Genomic DNA, 15,602 nt, shown 5'->3' on the forward strand with positions numbered 1-15,602 from the left:
GAAAACCCCCCATATATGCCCCTTTTTATTGCCGTTGAAGACAAAATACTTTTGAGCTCTAAGTTGAGAGAACCCTTTATGTTGTTCGTAACATCGTGATCATGTTGAAAAGGTCTATGTGTTAAGATATATCAAGCGTCGACGCCATCCAGAAATGAAGTTGCTTAGTAGCGGTAGCTGCAAACATTAGCTTGGGCCAGACACAAAAGACTAGGCGCACTTACATCTCGCTCTTGAAAGGACCGGCAATATCCAGACCAAGGTACTCGGCCTGAACGGGAGTGAGTTTGGACAGCTTGGCGTTGACGTGCTCCAGGTGGAGCAGAGCAACCTGCTCGTCCAGGATCTTGGGAAGAACGTAGACACCGACGGGCTTCTTGCCGGTGTTGCCGAACTCGATGTACTTCTTGCCAAACGCCTGGTCCTCGGCCTTGAACAGAGCAATCTGGGCAAGGACCTGGTTGGAGAAGGAGCAGGACATGACGAAGGAAGAGTGGCCGGTGGCACAGCCAAGGTTGACCAGACGGCCCTCGGCAAGGAGGATGATGTGGCGGCCGTTGGGCATCAGGTAGCGGTCAACCTGGGGCTTGATGTTCTGGACGGACTTGGAGTTGGCCTTGAGCCAGGCAACGTCAATCTCAATGTCGAAGTGACCAATGTCTGTGTTGATCAGTATGAAAGTCATGGAAACTAGTGGAAACGCGTCACTTACTGCAAACAATGGCGTCGTTGCGCATAACCTCAAAGTGCTTGCCAACGAGAATGTCACGGCAACCGGTGGTGGTGACGAAGATCTGACCCTGGGGAGCAGCCTCCTCCATGGTGACAACCTGGTAGCCCTGGACAGCGGCCTGAAGGGCGTTGATGGGGTCAATCTCGGTAACGAGGATACGGGCACCCATGCTGCGGAGAGCATCGGCACAGCCCTTGCCGACATCACCGTAACCGGCAACAACGGCGACCTTGCCGGCAATCATGACATCGGTGGCACGCTTGATACCATCGATGAGAGACTCACGGCAACCGTACAGGTTGTCGAACTTGGACTTGGTGACCGAGTCGTTGACGTTGATCGCAGGAACAAGGAGCTTGCCCTCCTTGAGCATTCTGTAAAGGTGGTGGACACCGGTGGTGGTCTCCTCGGAGACACCGTAGCAGCCCTTGAGCATCTCAGGGTACTTGCTGTGGACGAGAGCGGTCAGGTCACCACCATCGTCGAGGATGAGGTTGAGCTTCTGGCCATCCTTGAAAGCGTTAAGCTGCTGCTCCAAGCACCACTGGTACTCCTCCTCGGTCTCACCCTTCCAGGCGAAGCTATTATGATATTAGAGCTGGCCTGGTTTCAGAATGGCAGTTGAACTTACACAGGGACGCCGGAGGCAGCAATGGCGGCAGCAGCGTGGTCCTGAGTGGAGAAGATGTTGCAGCTGGTCCAGGTGACCTCAGCACCAAGGGCGGTGAGGGTCTCGATGAGGACAGCGGTCTGGATGGCTAATAAGCGAGTCAGATTTTAGTCTCTAACCCCCTTCTGACATAAACAACATACTCATGTGAAGGCAACCGGCAATGCGGGCACCCTTCAGGGGCTGGTCCTCGGCGTACCGGCGGCGGATAGCCATGAGACCAGGCATCTCAATCTCGGCGAGCTCAATCTCGCGGCGGCCAAAGGCAGCCAGAGACTAAAGGGGGTTAACATGCTTCATAGGGTTGATTGTGAGAGGGAGGATCTGAGAGGCCACGTACGATGTCGGCGACCTTGGACCTCTGAGCGGGGGCAGCCATGGTGATGATGAGAAAGGATTAGGTGGTTAAGAAAGAAGCTGGACGCGATTAGTTAGGACAAGTCTCGATAACTGACTGACTGCAATTGAACAGAAGATGGGATGAGATGACTTACTGCAGGGGATGATGAGGATGAGAAGAGAGAGGAAGAGATCGAGGGAGGAGGGGAAGAGAAGAAATAAAAGGGAGAAACCAGCGGAGGGGAAATCCTCTCAGGCACGTTCTCTGGCTACTGTCGGAGGGGAAACGCCGTTCGGACTCGGAGGGTTTTTGCGGCGGGGCACGGGGTACCTCAGGCATCGAGGAACGCAAGTGTCGCTGCCTGAGGCCAGCTATCCCTCAGGGTCCTCTGACCGCTCCTTCACTGTTTTCGGAGTCACATTCATACCATAATCAGTTTCACTCTGTTTGTGTCTGGAATAACTTCATTCTGTTTCATTCTATGCTAGAGATACAACAGTAGCTGTGATGGCATAAGCATAATACATCCGTATTCAATCCATTGTTGCCCGGCGCTCAATCATAATTCCCCCAGAGATAGACGACCCCCTGTCAGAGCGCTCCCTTGTCATCAGCTCTAAGTACTCTTCTTCCGTCTTTCCCCTGGTACTATGACTCTGACTAGGCGTACTATTCGTCCGGACCCACACATGGCTATGTTCTTGGTCCAGAGAACTGTTCTTCTGCCCTCGCCGTCGACGCCAAGTATTTCTCCAAATAAACTTAGCAAGCGGCTGATACGAGATCAGGCACGCAGCAATAAGATACATCCCCACTTCGACGAGGGTCCAGATGATCAACAATGCCGCGTTCCAGGTGTTGTCCGTGACGGCGTTGGTAGTGCTGAACGTAAAGAGGGCAATCAGACCGGCGATGAGGCCCCTACACTCGTCAGGCATATACCACCACGCACAGTAAGAAGAATGGTTCGACTCACACACTCCCCAGCAAAAAGGTGATCAACAAACCGACTTTCAACCGCATGGTTGACTGCAACCGGACCACATGCGGGATAGGCAGGATGAGCATGATCACATCCGAGACGATATTCACGATCCGCGAGTATCGGAACCACGCATTGATGTTGACACAGTGCCCTTCCACACTCGGGTCCCACAGTCGCCGGAGAGGGGTGCAGACAGCAAATCCCGCCGCCGCACAACCGATGCAGTTGCCTATCATTAGGACGCCGGTGACATAGCAGGTAATACGGGAGGCGCGGTGCCGATTGAAGATGGAGATGTACAGACTCAGCATGGCGAGTTTGGGGAGAATTACGGCGAAGATGTAGATGAATGCGATGGCGAGGAGGAACTTGGCCCAGGTCTGCATCATGACCGGATCGATAGCCATGACGCGCGCTTGATGGAGGCCTACGCCGCCATAGTGCATGTCTCCTGCATACGTCGTCACGTTAATGTTCTTTTGGCAGAGAAGAGGGGGAGGTACCGATCGCCACAGATATCAACGCCACGTAGAATATCCAGCCCAAGATAATGTAAATATCATCATGATGGAAGCCAACACGCCCAATACGACGAGACACGAAGCGTAAGATGACCGCAGACGTACTCAGGACAAGAAAGGTGATGGCCACGCTCAGAAGGGCAGGTCGCCGATCCTCTGCAAGGTATGCAGCCGAGTACTGGGTTCCGTCTTGATCCGCCATCTGGTCGTCTTACTGATTCCTGGCGCAGTAAAGAAAGGCTTAGTTGGAGGGGCCATTATCACCTAAGCGCTCATTGCTTTTGCTAGGAAGGCATCGAGGTTATGAATAACCCCAGTGGTAGTGCAGAATGCCATTCCGGGAAGTTTTTGCGCTGGCTTTGTGCGACCAACCTTCGCAATGACTGACGAGATGACACATGCTGTGAGGGGTAAGATGTAGGAATAGGAGTACACATTATACCCATGTCGGTATTTTCTCGTCCGTACTCCCTTGCGTGGTACGGGGTTACATTCCTGAAGTTGAGGCTGAATCGGCTCACCCTACGGGGCTTGGTCAGATTTGGAAATATTGTATCACAAAAGGGGTGTAAGCATTGAGCGATGGCGAGGCGAAGCGACGGCGTATCATCGTCTTATGAGTATACGTACATCATTCCTAAGCAGAGGCTTGATATCATTATGAGAAAGTATGAATCTACCTCCAGTGCCCTAAGGATGCGTGACGGTTCGATACTTAACAGGCTAAAGGCAGTCTACTGGCTCGGCTTCTGACCAACAACAGTGAGTCTAGTAAAAACCAAAACAGATCCCTCCCGAGTCTCCTTTGCAGCCTCCGCCAAGGTTTGTCTAAGTTGCTGCACCATCTGCTCGTTCCCACCTGCTTTGTTTCGGGCTAAGACCTCCGTGGCCAACAGCCCACACTCATGCAGTGCAACTGCCAAATGGGGTGGTGCATCCTTCACATCCGATTCGACATTGGTGAACCCGCTCTGTGCAAAAAGCGAGGGCAGACTGGCACCCCACGCGGAACGAAGACGGGTATCGTTGGCCTGAAAAAGTTCCATTAACTTGACCTGCGCGTCCACCTTGATGTCTGGATTGATCTTCTCGACACGAAGTGAGGACATGTCGAAATCAGTCCACTGAAGATACCCTCCGGGCTCTGTAAACCAGCCGTTAGAGATATGAGAATTATGAAAGCTGTTTGACGTACTGAGAAGTTTGAATAGATTGTCGAGGACACCCTTCAAGTCAGACTGTTGGAGAACAAAGACGAAATGGCGAACATTAACCACGTCATAGACACCAACCAGGTGCTCAGGGACTTCGGCCTTAATATCCCAATGGTGAAGGCTCATGTTGGGTGGGAGCCAGTCGCGTGGAGGAGCAGCATCGAAGGAGATGTCAAGTCCATCCAGTTGGACAGTTGCAGGGAATTCGTCGGCCAAATCAGTAAGCCAGATTCTGTCAGTGTGAGCAGTTGCCATCGGAAAATTCGAGCGTGACATACCCAGTACCAGTTCCAACATCTGCAATCCGTAGGTTGCTCACATCCTTGACGGGGATCGACGGGTGGATGCGGTATCCAAAAAGTTGGACGACCAAATAGTGCTGCAGGTTGATGCTGCAAATGTAAGCAAGGCGGGATAGCAGAGTTCGAATGAGCATACCGGTTGTTGTCCAAGTAGTCGCGGGTGAAGACGTATTCTGGAGAGGAAGACATGTTTGTCGTGTCTTGATTTGATAGGATTGGATTGTCGAAGGGACGAAATGAAGTGATGATGCTTTTGCTCGATAATGTAGACAGACAGTCAAGGATGGAAACTGGAAGGAGACACGAGGTGCTGGTCGAGATTTCTCCTCCGGACATGAGCAAGTGAGCTATATAAGTGAAGGACTAGACCAGGTAGCTGCCTAAGGCCCTCAGGTCTGCAAAAGCACGGCATTTCTCACCTGCCGAGCAACCCACGCCTGTCAAGCATCCAGGAAGATACAGCTCTTCAATCGGGTGCATCCATGCAATCTGACTCACTCGGTACTGTCACTGTATCATTCTAGTAAATCGGCAATAATCCAAGGCGCCCTGTCGTCAAGTATCAAAATCGCTCTATTCTTCACTGTTGATGCTTAAACATTCCTCGTTCGAGACAACTGCGCCATTCTGTGACTTTCAGAATGGTAAGCCAAACTGGCGACAACAAGAACACTGCTCTGACTGGCAACCGCAGAAGATACCTTCCATTCTTCCAGCTTATGTACGGCCTCAATAGATGACTGTCAGCTGTTTCAGCATAAAAAAACAACCCCCACTATGGCAGCGATCACAGCCCGAAAGAATGCAGTGGAATACATCTCCCACGCCGCATGTGTAACCTCACACGGCTGAGCTCAATCAGAGAAAAGAATGGCAGGGGAAATGACCGGAACTGAGACATGCCTTAGGGCCTGATTGATGACTCGTGTTCCAGGTTGAACCTGGAATGGGTCCAAGTCAATCCTTGAGAAGACAATGCATTGTCAGTATATCGAGCTTGTTGTGGGCTTCCGTGTGCCCGAGTATCTCCCACTGCCATATTGCCATTCTTGCTCAGGACTAAAATGAGTCGGTTCTCATCTTATGTCCTAGGCTCAGGTCGCCTAAATGCCAGGCTAAGTCCTTCAGCATTGCTCAAGAGCACCGCCATTCATCAGTTATTAGATCCAAAACTGCACCCATTGGAGCACGGGCGACTTCTAATCATATCCAGGTCTCCAGGCCAGCCTCCCTGACAAGGCGCATTGAATTAGCCCCTGAAATCTGAGTCAAGGTCAGGAAGTGTTTGGGACTCGGACAGTCGAAGGCCAATCGATGCTCAGGCATGATAGGACCTGATGTCTGTTACGTCTATTATTGTAGAGCACACTTGTTGTCTTGTTAAGAGCTTTAGCTGATATCCTGCCCCGAAGAGACTACTTGTGCGAGTTATAAACACCACTCTGGGACGAATTTGATCATTCTGAGAGCATAGTACAGATGAAGGTTAGCCAAGGCTGATTACTTGAAGATACGTACTGACCCAAATTAGTGCACAGCAAAGATTCAGAGCGATATGTCAGTCGGCGGGCCGAACTTTCGTATCTGTCAATTGTCATCGGCATTTGCATCAAGCGGATATACCATCTGGCTCTTCATTGCAAGTGATGTCCAGACCATTCTCCTGCCAAGCACCATCTTTGGCATCACCAATGCTCTCGCTGCTCTGGACTTCCGCGATGTACAGTCTCAGTCTCCCAGATACATAAATACAGTCCATCGAATACCTCTGATCATTGGCTGGGTCGGGATCAATCTTCTTCCCCTGACGATGAACAACCAGCGCAGTCCCTCGTCCATCGCCGAAGACAGCCTCAATAAACCCTGGCGTCCGCTCCCGAGCAAACGTCTCTCCGGGTCCCAGGCAAAACGCCTGATGTTCGGCTTCTACGCCCTTGCACTGGTCTACAGTTTTTGTTACAGCGGCGGACACCGACAATGTCTCGGCCTTATCGTCCTAGGCACCTGCTACAACAGCTTCGGAGCGGGTGACCACGACCCTGTGATCCGAAATATTATCAACGCATTGGGATACTTCTGTTTCAATTCGGGAGCTGTAGAGGTAGCGCTTGGTTCTGGGCCTGCTGTGTTTGCAGGGTCTCCTGAAGCCAGACCGCACTCGCTCAGTCTCTGGATCATGGTCATCACGGCAATTATCCTGACGACCATGCATGTGCAGGACATGTGCGATCAGGAAGGCGATGCGAAGAGGGGCCGTCGAACGGTTCCCCTCGTGATTGGGGATGCTGCGGCGCGATGGAGCATTGCAATTCCGATGCCTGTTTGGGGGGTCATATGTCCGCTTCTGGCGGGCTCTGGACCCCTTGCTACTGGTCTGAGCGTCGTGCTGGCTTTTGCTGTAGCCATTAGGATGCTCATGTGGCGGGATACAGCCAGCGATCGGATGACTTTTCGGGTGTGGAATCTTTGGATCTCAGTTGTGTATATGCTTCCGCTTCTGGGGGGTGTCTCTTGGTCATAGGGACAGCTATGTGCTTTGTATAGATGTGGGCTGTTGCTAGTGATCGGTGTTATATGTTGCATGTTATGATTAGTCTTGATTTAGCATATATTATATAGAATTGTTGTTACCTCCATACTAAATAGCAATTATACTACCAGCACGGTTGATTGGAACACGCACTATCCAGCCTACGTCCACGCAGATCCGTGCCCTAACAACATGGACTCCCATCTTCTTCACCGACTCATCTTTTACGCAATGGCCGCAGACCCCAGGAATTACTTCGACTGATGGTGAATCAGTTCTGGGAATACAGAATCGACGGCACCTCATTTGATATGGTCGTGGAGACGTAGAGCAACGAGACGGGCAGTGGTGCGCAGGAGCAACTGACATCAAATCATTCCAAGGTGTCTGCCATAGAATCGCCGTGCTCCATAGAAGCAGGCCAGTCTGACAGAAGTATTGTGTCGGAATATATACACATCGAGTCCTTCCTGGTTGAAATTGATGGGACAGAAGAGAACCAATCCCACGCGAACATAAATGTCGTAACGGAGAGAATACGGGAGATCCGAAAACGATGTGCCAAACGATGAAGGTGACTGGCGAGGAAATATGCATCAAACGACGTTAGGGCACATTATTTTACTTCAAGGGATGTAAGACGCACATCTTCAACCGATATGGAGGTTCTAGTGCGCGATTAAGCCTGTCTGCCTGTTGTGTGTGCCAACCCTCCGCCCTTGCTTCACATCCATGACGACAAGACTCCCTTGATCGAACCCTTGATATTCGAGCCATCTCAATCTCTCGAGCAAACTCTTTGAGAATTCAAATGTCCTTGAATGCTTAACCAAATATACACATCACATCACAATGAAAACCCTAAACATTCTTTTCCTCGGCCTTCTCTGCCAACTGGTAAAGAGCATACCCCTTCATGTCAACCAGCTGAACGTCGAGACATCCTGCGAGATCGAAGGCGGCGACGAGATTGCCAATCTGGCTTGCCATAATGCGGTATTTATATTGCTATTGCCTTTTGCGTTTGCCTGAAGATGGATTGGCTAAGTCGTACAGTGTGTCCTTCAGGGTCATGGGTGGACAGGAGGATATTGCGATGGAGAGCTGTAAGATCACCGCAACTTAAGATGAACTAAACTGAACTAAGTGTTACAGGATATGTCATTGCACGTTTTAAGGTGCAGATTGTTGCTGTTGACTATGCTAGTGATAGATAATAAACTACCTGGACCTGATCAAACACCATCTCCAAACCTATAAAAGTTCATCCATCTCTGAGGCATATTAGCATTTGTTTGTCTGACAAGGAGCAAACGTACCTTATCATACGGCTTGGAAGAATCGGAGAATCGCAGATCAGTCGCCAGACGGATGACATTATCCGGGTCATTGTTGATGGTCGATGCATGAATCTGCGCTCGTCAGGATAATCCCATTGGAGTCGAAGGATAGAGGACAAGGACATACCGTATGAGGTTTGTGCAGGACAACATCACCCGCCTCGTAGGCAGACACCAGCCAGCGACGGCCGTGCTGCCTGGCAAACTCGACCGGCGACTCGGACAGAAGCCCCGTGGCCATCATATTCGAGTTGAAAGCCGACCTGGCCTCTTCATCGGTCAACCCGGCCTGCTTCGCCTTGATGGTAAACTCTTCCTCGATCTTGAGCCCAACAGGGTCGCCTAATAGGTCAGCTAACACTCAAGTCATTGTCAAGGCACGGACGATGACCTACCATCCTCCAGATAGATCAAGCCCCCTCTCCCGCATTCATTACCGATAAACAGATCTATTCTGGTTTGATCATTCATCGCTTAGAATGAGGTTCAGTCTATGCACAGTTGACATGATTATGCGTGGTCTTCCCCTCATGGACGTGGAATACTACTCTTTTAGGGCCCATTCCCCCTCCACACGCGGGGAATCATCCTCCGTACAGATATAGTACTGCATGCATATCATGATAAAAGCAGCTTGGAGAGTCAAAGTAAATTCCATGCTCTATTACAAACAAAGGGTATCTCTACAAATCAACCAGTCCACTCCCCAAACGACCACTCTCCCACCTCATCCCCAACCACCAGCTCCATCGTCGTAAACACGATCTTCTCATACAAATCTCTAGCCGCCCCTCTCGCTTCCCGATGCCACGGCCCCGTCCCTCCCCGATGCGCATCCTCCCGACTCCGCCAGACACCTATATTAACCATCATCAACCTAACCCCCTCCAAAAAAAAAAAAAACAGACAGAAGAAGGAAGAGAAGAAGAAAACTTACAAGTCGCCAGATTCTCCCTCCGCGCATTCGTCGTCCCAAACCAATACTTGAGTAACCCCCCACTCGCGATAGCCTCCTGATGCGACCGCGCATCCAGCTCATGCATCCTGTCCACATCCGCGCCCGCCAACAGCGTCGACCGGAAGACAACGACGTAGAAATTCGTTCGGGACCAAGTGTACCCCTCGCGGGTGCTCAGATCGTGCAGGAACGCAAAGACAGAGGACCAGTTGAAGGAGTCTGCGTAGGGTGCTGTGGCGTAGTCGGCGCGCACAGGGCGGAGGGTTGTGAGGGCCTGGGCGAGGAGGCGGTTGGGTGTGTCGAGGGTTTGGAGGTTGAGGAGGTGGAGGGGGGAGTTGTAGGGTGATGTGATGAGGAGTTGAGCTTCCGCTTCCGGGTCTGATTCTGCTGTGCTGCTGTTGGTGATATTGACATCTTGATAGGGGCTGAAGCACAGCTGGAGGGATGCGGCGGCGTGGAAGTTCAGCGCGTCCATGTCGGATGTGACCAGGCTGTGATGGAAGAGCGAGAGCGGGCGTCTGCTTCGTTTGATTGAAGACAATTGTCCCTGTTCATCGTTGAGGACTGCTGCTGGGAGCTCGCTCAGCGAGTCTTGTATCCCCGGGGCCATGGTGCGATTGTCTACCACACTGTGCTCTTCCTCTTCCTCGACTTGGACCTGACTATAACTTCAGAGAACGACTACGGGTCAATTGACTGGCAATGCTAGCGAAGGACTGCTCAGATCGGAAACAAATGACTACGATGTAGAAGAGGACAGTTTATAAGGCAGTGCCGAGCCGAGCACGCAATATCTCGACTTGATGGTTCTTTGCTTTGTGAAACGCTCCGGCCCACATGTATTAGGGATGGATCCATCCCTTGAATTTGTTCATGATCAATAAGTGATTCCATGGGTTCTGATCTTGACATACAGTCACCTCCACAGTGGGATAGATGCGAGACTGTCTACAATATGGGAGGACAACACTTCTTGATGCTCAGCAATGCGAATACCACACAAATGTAAATGTTACACTCGATAATGCAAATCGCTCACCGATTGCGCAGTCCGTTGCGCCAAATTTTGCACGGCGCACGCCATCGGCGCTCGTTCGGAGGTGCAGTACCCCGAACCTTGGCTCGCCGTTATTCCTTCCATATTCCAGCCACTCGGCTCTACGGCAATAAGGTATAGGAAAATGGCTCGGTACCAATAACGATGTGGATATATTTTATTCCTTTTAAGGTCTATCACTATTTGGTATCATGATCACAGAACCCCCAACGCCGTCAATGCTCAACAGTCAAATAGAATGGAAACATAGCTATAGCTATGGCTTCATGGGCGGCGGAGGTGGCGCCATCTTGCCCTCGCCGGTGTCGACCTTCTTCCTTGCGGGCAGTGGAGGCACTTTGAACCCGCCATTCGCACCGCTGTTGGTACTACTGCTCTGACCGCCCACTTGCGTGAATGTGCCTGATTTGAACCATCGATCCTCCTCCGCCTTGCGCTTCCGCTGGAGCTCGGCTTGCGCTTTGGGATCAACCAGCTCGAGGCCCTGCACGGGTGTAAAGGCAATCGTACTGGCCGTGCCGGCGATGCCTGCCAATGAAGGACCCACTCCAGAAGTTCGTAGACCCTTGGCCTGTAGGACACTCGCAGTGCCGCCTGCGCCTGCGCCCGCACCAAACCCACGCAGAGAAGAGGCCGTCCCGCTGACCGGGGTGGCCGCTCCCCAGCCCTTGTTCGACTTGCTGAGCTTGGCCCGGGTTCTCTGGTCTACTTGCGTCGCCCGGATCCGTCCGTCGTCCTGCTGTCCCAGCATACCCAGACCCACGGTGCCTTCGCCGGTGCCATAGCCGACTTCTGCCTCCTCCTTGCCGAATGCGACCCGGTTCTGCGCCTTCCGTAGCTCAGTCATAGCGATTGCTTCCTTGGCCTTTCTCGCTCTCCGTCCACCTCGCTTTCTCGAAGGTTTGTCGTCAGGCGCCGGAAGCGCCTTCGTACCAGCGTTCGGAGGAGGCTCCGTCAACTTTTCCAAGCGTTGATAGCACTGTTGTTTCAATTCCTCGCCCAATGAACCATCGGGACTGTACTTGGCCACATCCGCCCGAGTCGCCAGAACCATCTTAGCCGCGACGATTCGGATTGCTTGTCTCTTTAGATCATTTGGAATATCTTGAATGATGGGCGAGTTGTAGAGAAAGCCCTGCGATCTGATACCGATATTCGTAGCAAATCCTAACCCTTCCGATCTCTTGGAGCCCTGCGCGGCCAGATTGCACGCTGGGATCTTGGCCAGCTCCTTCAACCCGCCCGTCTGGTTGAGAAACTGGGCTGCAGTCTCCGGTCCTATCAAAGCTGCAAGATTAGGCGCAATCTGGCTCATGCGCGACTGAATGCTCTGCGTAAGCGCCGTCCGCTCGCGATCTAGCTTGAGAATCCTCTCACAAGTATCCAGCACGACCTTGAGCTCGGCCTCTGTCATTTCGCGTCCACGCGTCGTCGTTCCCTCCACCGTGACAACCATGAGCGAGGGACCGTCCAGAATGGACTTGAGTGGCGCGCCGACCATATTATCGGCCGAGGACGAGAGAGCCTTGATATCGTTAAGGGGACCATTTTTCAAGATGGCAACGGTTTTTGCGTAGTCAATAGGATTCGTAACAAGAGTTTCTAGTTCTGGAAATCTGATCGAGTAATGGTCTCGGAGACTCTTGTGAAGGCGTGTGAGTTCGTCGGTGGTCGACACGGCGACGTCAAACTCGTTGGCGACCTCCGTCGCTGGCCGGTGCAACTCTTCGCCGACATCTTCTTCGATTTCCTCACCGGCCTGGAATTCCTCGTCATCCTCCTCAAAATCTCTCAAGAGTTCCTCCGCGTTCGACATGATGGCAGCAATGTAACCACAGGCAACCGCTGAAGCAAGTGTGGCAGCTGGTCAAGGTAAAACTATCGTCGGCCCGCCACAACTGGAAAGCACTAAGAAAGGAACCACCGCTTAGTCATCCGGGTGGCGTCACGGACCCGGAGCGCAGCTTCCGACTTTTGATGTACGAAAAGAACCAACGGACTTGTTCAACAACGATCAACTGGAGTTGGGGATCCAACGTCCAGATTTGGTTGCTGATCGAGCCCCGACTTCTTCTTTTAAGTGCGTGCTACTTTTTCTACACGTACGACTGAAAGTGAACCTGCCATTTCCGCTTGTGGATACCTGACCCATCGTACCTTTACACACCACCCATCGTCACCATGGAGTCGTCTCGTGGCCCTCCCAGGGTCAAGAACAAGGCTCCCGCGCCGATCCAGATCTCAGCGGAGCAGCTGCTTCGCGAGGCTGTTGATCGGCAGGAGCCCGCGTTGCAGGCGCCGACACAGCGATTCGCGGACCTCGAAGAACTGCACGAGTACCAGGGCCGCAAGAGAAAGGAGTTTGAAGACTATGTGCGCCGCAATCGGGTGAACATGAACAACTGGATGCGGTATGCCTCTTGGGAACTGGAGCAGAAGGAATTCCGTCGGGCGCGATCGATCTTCGAACGGGCGCTGGACGTCAACCCGACCTCGGTGGTGCTCTGGATCCGGTATATCGAGTCGGAGATGCGGAATCGCAACATCAACCATGCGAGGAACTTGCTGGACCGGGCGGTCACCATCTTGCCTCGCGTGGACAAGTTCTGGTACAAGTATGTGTACATGGAGGAGACGCTGGGGAATATTCAGGGTACGCGGCAGGTGTTTGAGCGGTGGATGTCATGGGAGCCGGACGAGGGCGCGTGGAGTGCGTATATCAAGCTTGAGAAGCGGTACAATGAGTTTGAGCGCGCGCGCGCAATCTTCCAGCGGTTTACGATCGTCCACCCGGAGCCGAGGAATTGGATCAAATGGGCCCGGTTCGAGGAGGAGTATGGGACGAGTGAGTTGGTGCGGGAAGTGTACGGGATGGCGATTGAGACCTTGGGTGAGGATTTTATGGACGAGAAGCTCTTCATCGCGTACGCCAAATTCGAGGCGAAGCTCAAGGAGTATGAGCGGGCGCGAGCGATCTACAAGTACGCCCTTGACCGGCTACCCCGTTCCAAGGCAATGGCGCTTCATAAGGCCTACACCACGTTTGAGAAGCAGTTCGGCGACCGAGAGGGCGTCGAGGATGTGATCCTGTCCAAGCGCCGGGTGCAATACGAGGAACAGCTCAAGGAGAACCCGCGAAACTACGATGTCTGGTTTGACTTTGCCCGGTTGGAAGAAACGTCGGGCGATCCAGACCGGGTACGAGATGTCTATGAACGGGCGATTGCGCAGATCCCTCCGTCGCAGGAGAAGCGGCATTGGAGACGGTACATCTACCTGTGGATCTTCTACGCTATCTGGGAGGAGATGGAGGCCAAGGATGTGGATCGGGCCCGCCAGATTTACACAGAATGCCTAAAGCTGATCCCACATAAGAAGTTCACATTCGCCAAGATCTGGCTGCTGAAGGCGCAGTTCGACATCCGCCAGATGGATCTGCAGGCTGCGCGGAAGACGCTGGGCCAGGCCATTGGGATGTGCCCGAAGGACAAGCTCTTCCGGGGTTACATCGACCTCGAGCGGCAGCTGTTCGAGTTCGTGCGGTGCCGGACCCTGTACGAAAAACAGATTGAATGGAACCCGTCCAACAGCCAATCGTGGATCAAGTACGCTGAACTGGAGCGGGGACTAGATGACTCGGAGCGTGCGCGGGCGATTTTCGAGCTTGGGATCGATCAGCCGACGTTGGATATGCCGGAGCTCGTCTGGAAGGCGTACATTGACTTTGAAGAGTACGAAGGCGAGTACGACCGGGTGCGGCAGCTGTACGAGCGTCTCCTGCAGAAGACAGACCACGTTAAGGTGTGGATCAACTACGCGCGGTTCGAGATCAACGTGCCAGAGGAGGAGGAAGAAGAAGAGGAGGAAGAGGAGGAGCGGCCGGTCAGCGACGAGGCCAAGCGGCGGGCGCGCGTTGTGTTCGAACGGGCCCACAATGTGTTCAAGGAGAAGGAGATGAAGGAAGAGGTGAGTTATTTGGCGCATGTGTCCGGGGAAGATGTTACTGACGAAGCTACAGCGAGTGGAACTTCTCAACGCCTGGCGGGCCTTCGAACATACACACGGATCCCCCGAGGACATCAAGAAGATCGAGGAGCAGATGCCCCGGCGGGTCAAGAAGCGACGCAAGCTGGACGACGACCGGTACGAGGAGTACATGGACTATGTGTTCCCGGCGGACGACCAGGCAGCGGCGAGCCTGACGAAAATTCTGCAGGCGGCGCACACATGGAAGCAAAACAGGGGGCAGGCGGGACCATGACCGCTGCACGCGGGTGTTTGGGTTTGTGGGAGATGTCGAGCATGAGTGCGATCTCCAGTTACTAGTACTAGTACTCTACAGCAAAGGAATTGAGGTCAAGGATACCAGGTGTAGCATTCCATTCCGTACTCTCATATGACGAGGATGCAGTAGTTCCTTGCACGTGCTAAGCCAAGCAAAAGTGGATCATACTAGTTAGCCCAGCCAAAGCGAACAATGACCCGTCGTTTGAAAAGCGGGTGGTTGGTGGGACCGTCTTTCTTCTGATTCCGAGTTCAGTTCATTTGAGGTCTGAGTAATAATGCAGGCAGAATCCTAATCATAGTCATAATTCTAATCATAAACTCAGGTAGAGAAAGAGTACTACCCATCAGTTCAACCAATTTGCGTCATGTTCCTGCATTTGTGTCTGTTTTTGGTGCCTGACTAGTAATGTATTGTTATGTACTGTACCGTACTGAATTCATCTTGGCGGCAATTTAACTCCACCAATAACGACCTGATTCAGACCGACCCGATTCGGAAATTGAGAGGTTTAAATTGCTGAACGGGAAGAAAGGGGGAAGTCTTCTGATAACTAGGTAGTCTCCTAGAAGGATGAGATCATGATGTTACCTAGTAAATGGTATGGACAGACGAACCACGGTTGAGATTTGTTGATCTGAACCCCTGAAAATAGAGCTGTTCGGAG

At 52.4% G+C, this 15,602-nt stretch overlaps 8 protein-coding genes across 8 annotated transcripts; 2 read left to right on the top strand and 6 right to left on the bottom strand.

Moving 5' to 3' along the window:
• Positions 1-164: 164 nt before the first annotated feature.
• On the bottom strand, positions 165-1,782 carry Aspvir_006844 (adenosylhomocysteinase; the record flags this gene model as incomplete). The annotated part of the gene is made up of 6 exons (XM_043270034.1): positions 165-177; positions 225-660; positions 713-1,314; positions 1,365-1,491; positions 1,547-1,679; positions 1,744-1,782. 6 exons carry the CDS (start codon positions 1,780-1,782, stop codon positions 165-167), a joined length of 1,350 nt encoding a protein of 449 aa, XP_043125969.1.
• A 494-nt stretch (positions 1,783-2,276) lies between these two features.
• On the bottom strand, positions 2,277-3,451 carry Aspvir_006845 (uncharacterized protein; the record flags this gene model as incomplete). The annotated part of the gene is made up of 3 exons (XM_043270035.1): positions 2,277-2,664; positions 2,720-3,179; positions 3,232-3,451. The coding sequence occupies 3 exons, from the start codon at positions 3,449-3,451 to the stop codon at positions 2,277-2,279; spliced, it is 1,068 nt and encodes a 355-aa protein (XP_043125970.1).
• Positions 3,452-3,983: 532 nt separating this feature from the next.
• Positions 3,984-4,954, bottom strand: Aspvir_006846 (uncharacterized protein; the record flags this gene model as incomplete). The annotated part of the gene is made up of 4 exons (XM_043270036.1): positions 3,984-4,393; positions 4,445-4,695; positions 4,742-4,855; positions 4,902-4,954. The coding sequence occupies 4 exons, from the start codon at positions 4,952-4,954 to the stop codon at positions 3,984-3,986; spliced, it is 828 nt and encodes a 275-aa protein (XP_043125971.1).
• Positions 4,955-6,320: 1,366 nt separating this feature from the next.
• Aspvir_006847 (UbiA family prenyltransferase) lies at positions 6,321-7,286 on the top strand (the record flags this gene model as incomplete). Its single annotated transcript, XM_043270037.1, has 1 exon — positions 6,321-7,286. The coding sequence occupies one exon, from the start codon at positions 6,321-6,323 to the stop codon at positions 7,284-7,286; it is 966 nt and encodes a 321-aa protein (XP_043125972.1).
• An 870-nt stretch (positions 7,287-8,156) lies between these two features.
• On the bottom strand, positions 8,157-9,106 carry Aspvir_006848 (uncharacterized protein; the record flags this gene model as incomplete). Its single annotated transcript, XM_043270038.1, has 4 exons — positions 8,157-8,303; positions 8,615-8,707; positions 8,763-8,977; positions 9,031-9,106. The coding sequence occupies 4 exons, from the start codon at positions 9,104-9,106 to the stop codon at positions 8,157-8,159; spliced, it is 531 nt and encodes a 176-aa protein (XP_043125973.1).
• A 219-nt stretch (positions 9,107-9,325) lies between these two features.
• Positions 9,326-10,203, bottom strand: Aspvir_006849 (uncharacterized protein; the record flags this gene model as incomplete). The annotated part of the gene is made up of 2 exons (XM_043270039.1): positions 9,326-9,492; positions 9,573-10,203. 2 exons carry the CDS (start codon positions 10,201-10,203, stop codon positions 9,326-9,328), a joined length of 798 nt encoding a protein of 265 aa, XP_043125974.1.
• A 703-nt stretch (positions 10,204-10,906) lies between these two features.
• On the bottom strand, positions 10,907-12,466 carry Aspvir_006850 (U4/U6-U5 snRNP complex subunit PRP31; the record flags this gene model as incomplete). Its single annotated transcript, XM_043270040.1, has 1 exon — positions 10,907-12,466. One exon carries the CDS (start codon positions 12,464-12,466, stop codon positions 10,907-10,909), a length of 1,560 nt encoding a protein of 519 aa, XP_043125975.1.
• Positions 12,467-12,831: 365 nt separating this feature from the next.
• Positions 12,832-14,911, top strand: clf1 (putative cell cycle control protein (Cwf4); the record flags this gene model as incomplete). The annotated part of the gene is made up of 2 exons (XM_043270041.1): positions 12,832-14,616; positions 14,669-14,911. 2 exons carry the CDS (start codon positions 12,832-12,834, stop codon positions 14,909-14,911), a joined length of 2,028 nt encoding a protein of 675 aa, XP_043125976.1.
• Between the last annotated feature and the right edge of the window lie 691 nt (positions 14,912-15,602).

Source organism: Aspergillus viridinutans (assembly GCF_018404265.1).
Source record: "Aspergillus viridinutans IFM 47045 DNA, scaffold_4, whole genome shotgun sequence".
NCBI lineage: Eukaryota > Fungi > Ascomycota > Eurotiomycetes > Eurotiales > Aspergillaceae > Aspergillus > Aspergillus viridinutans.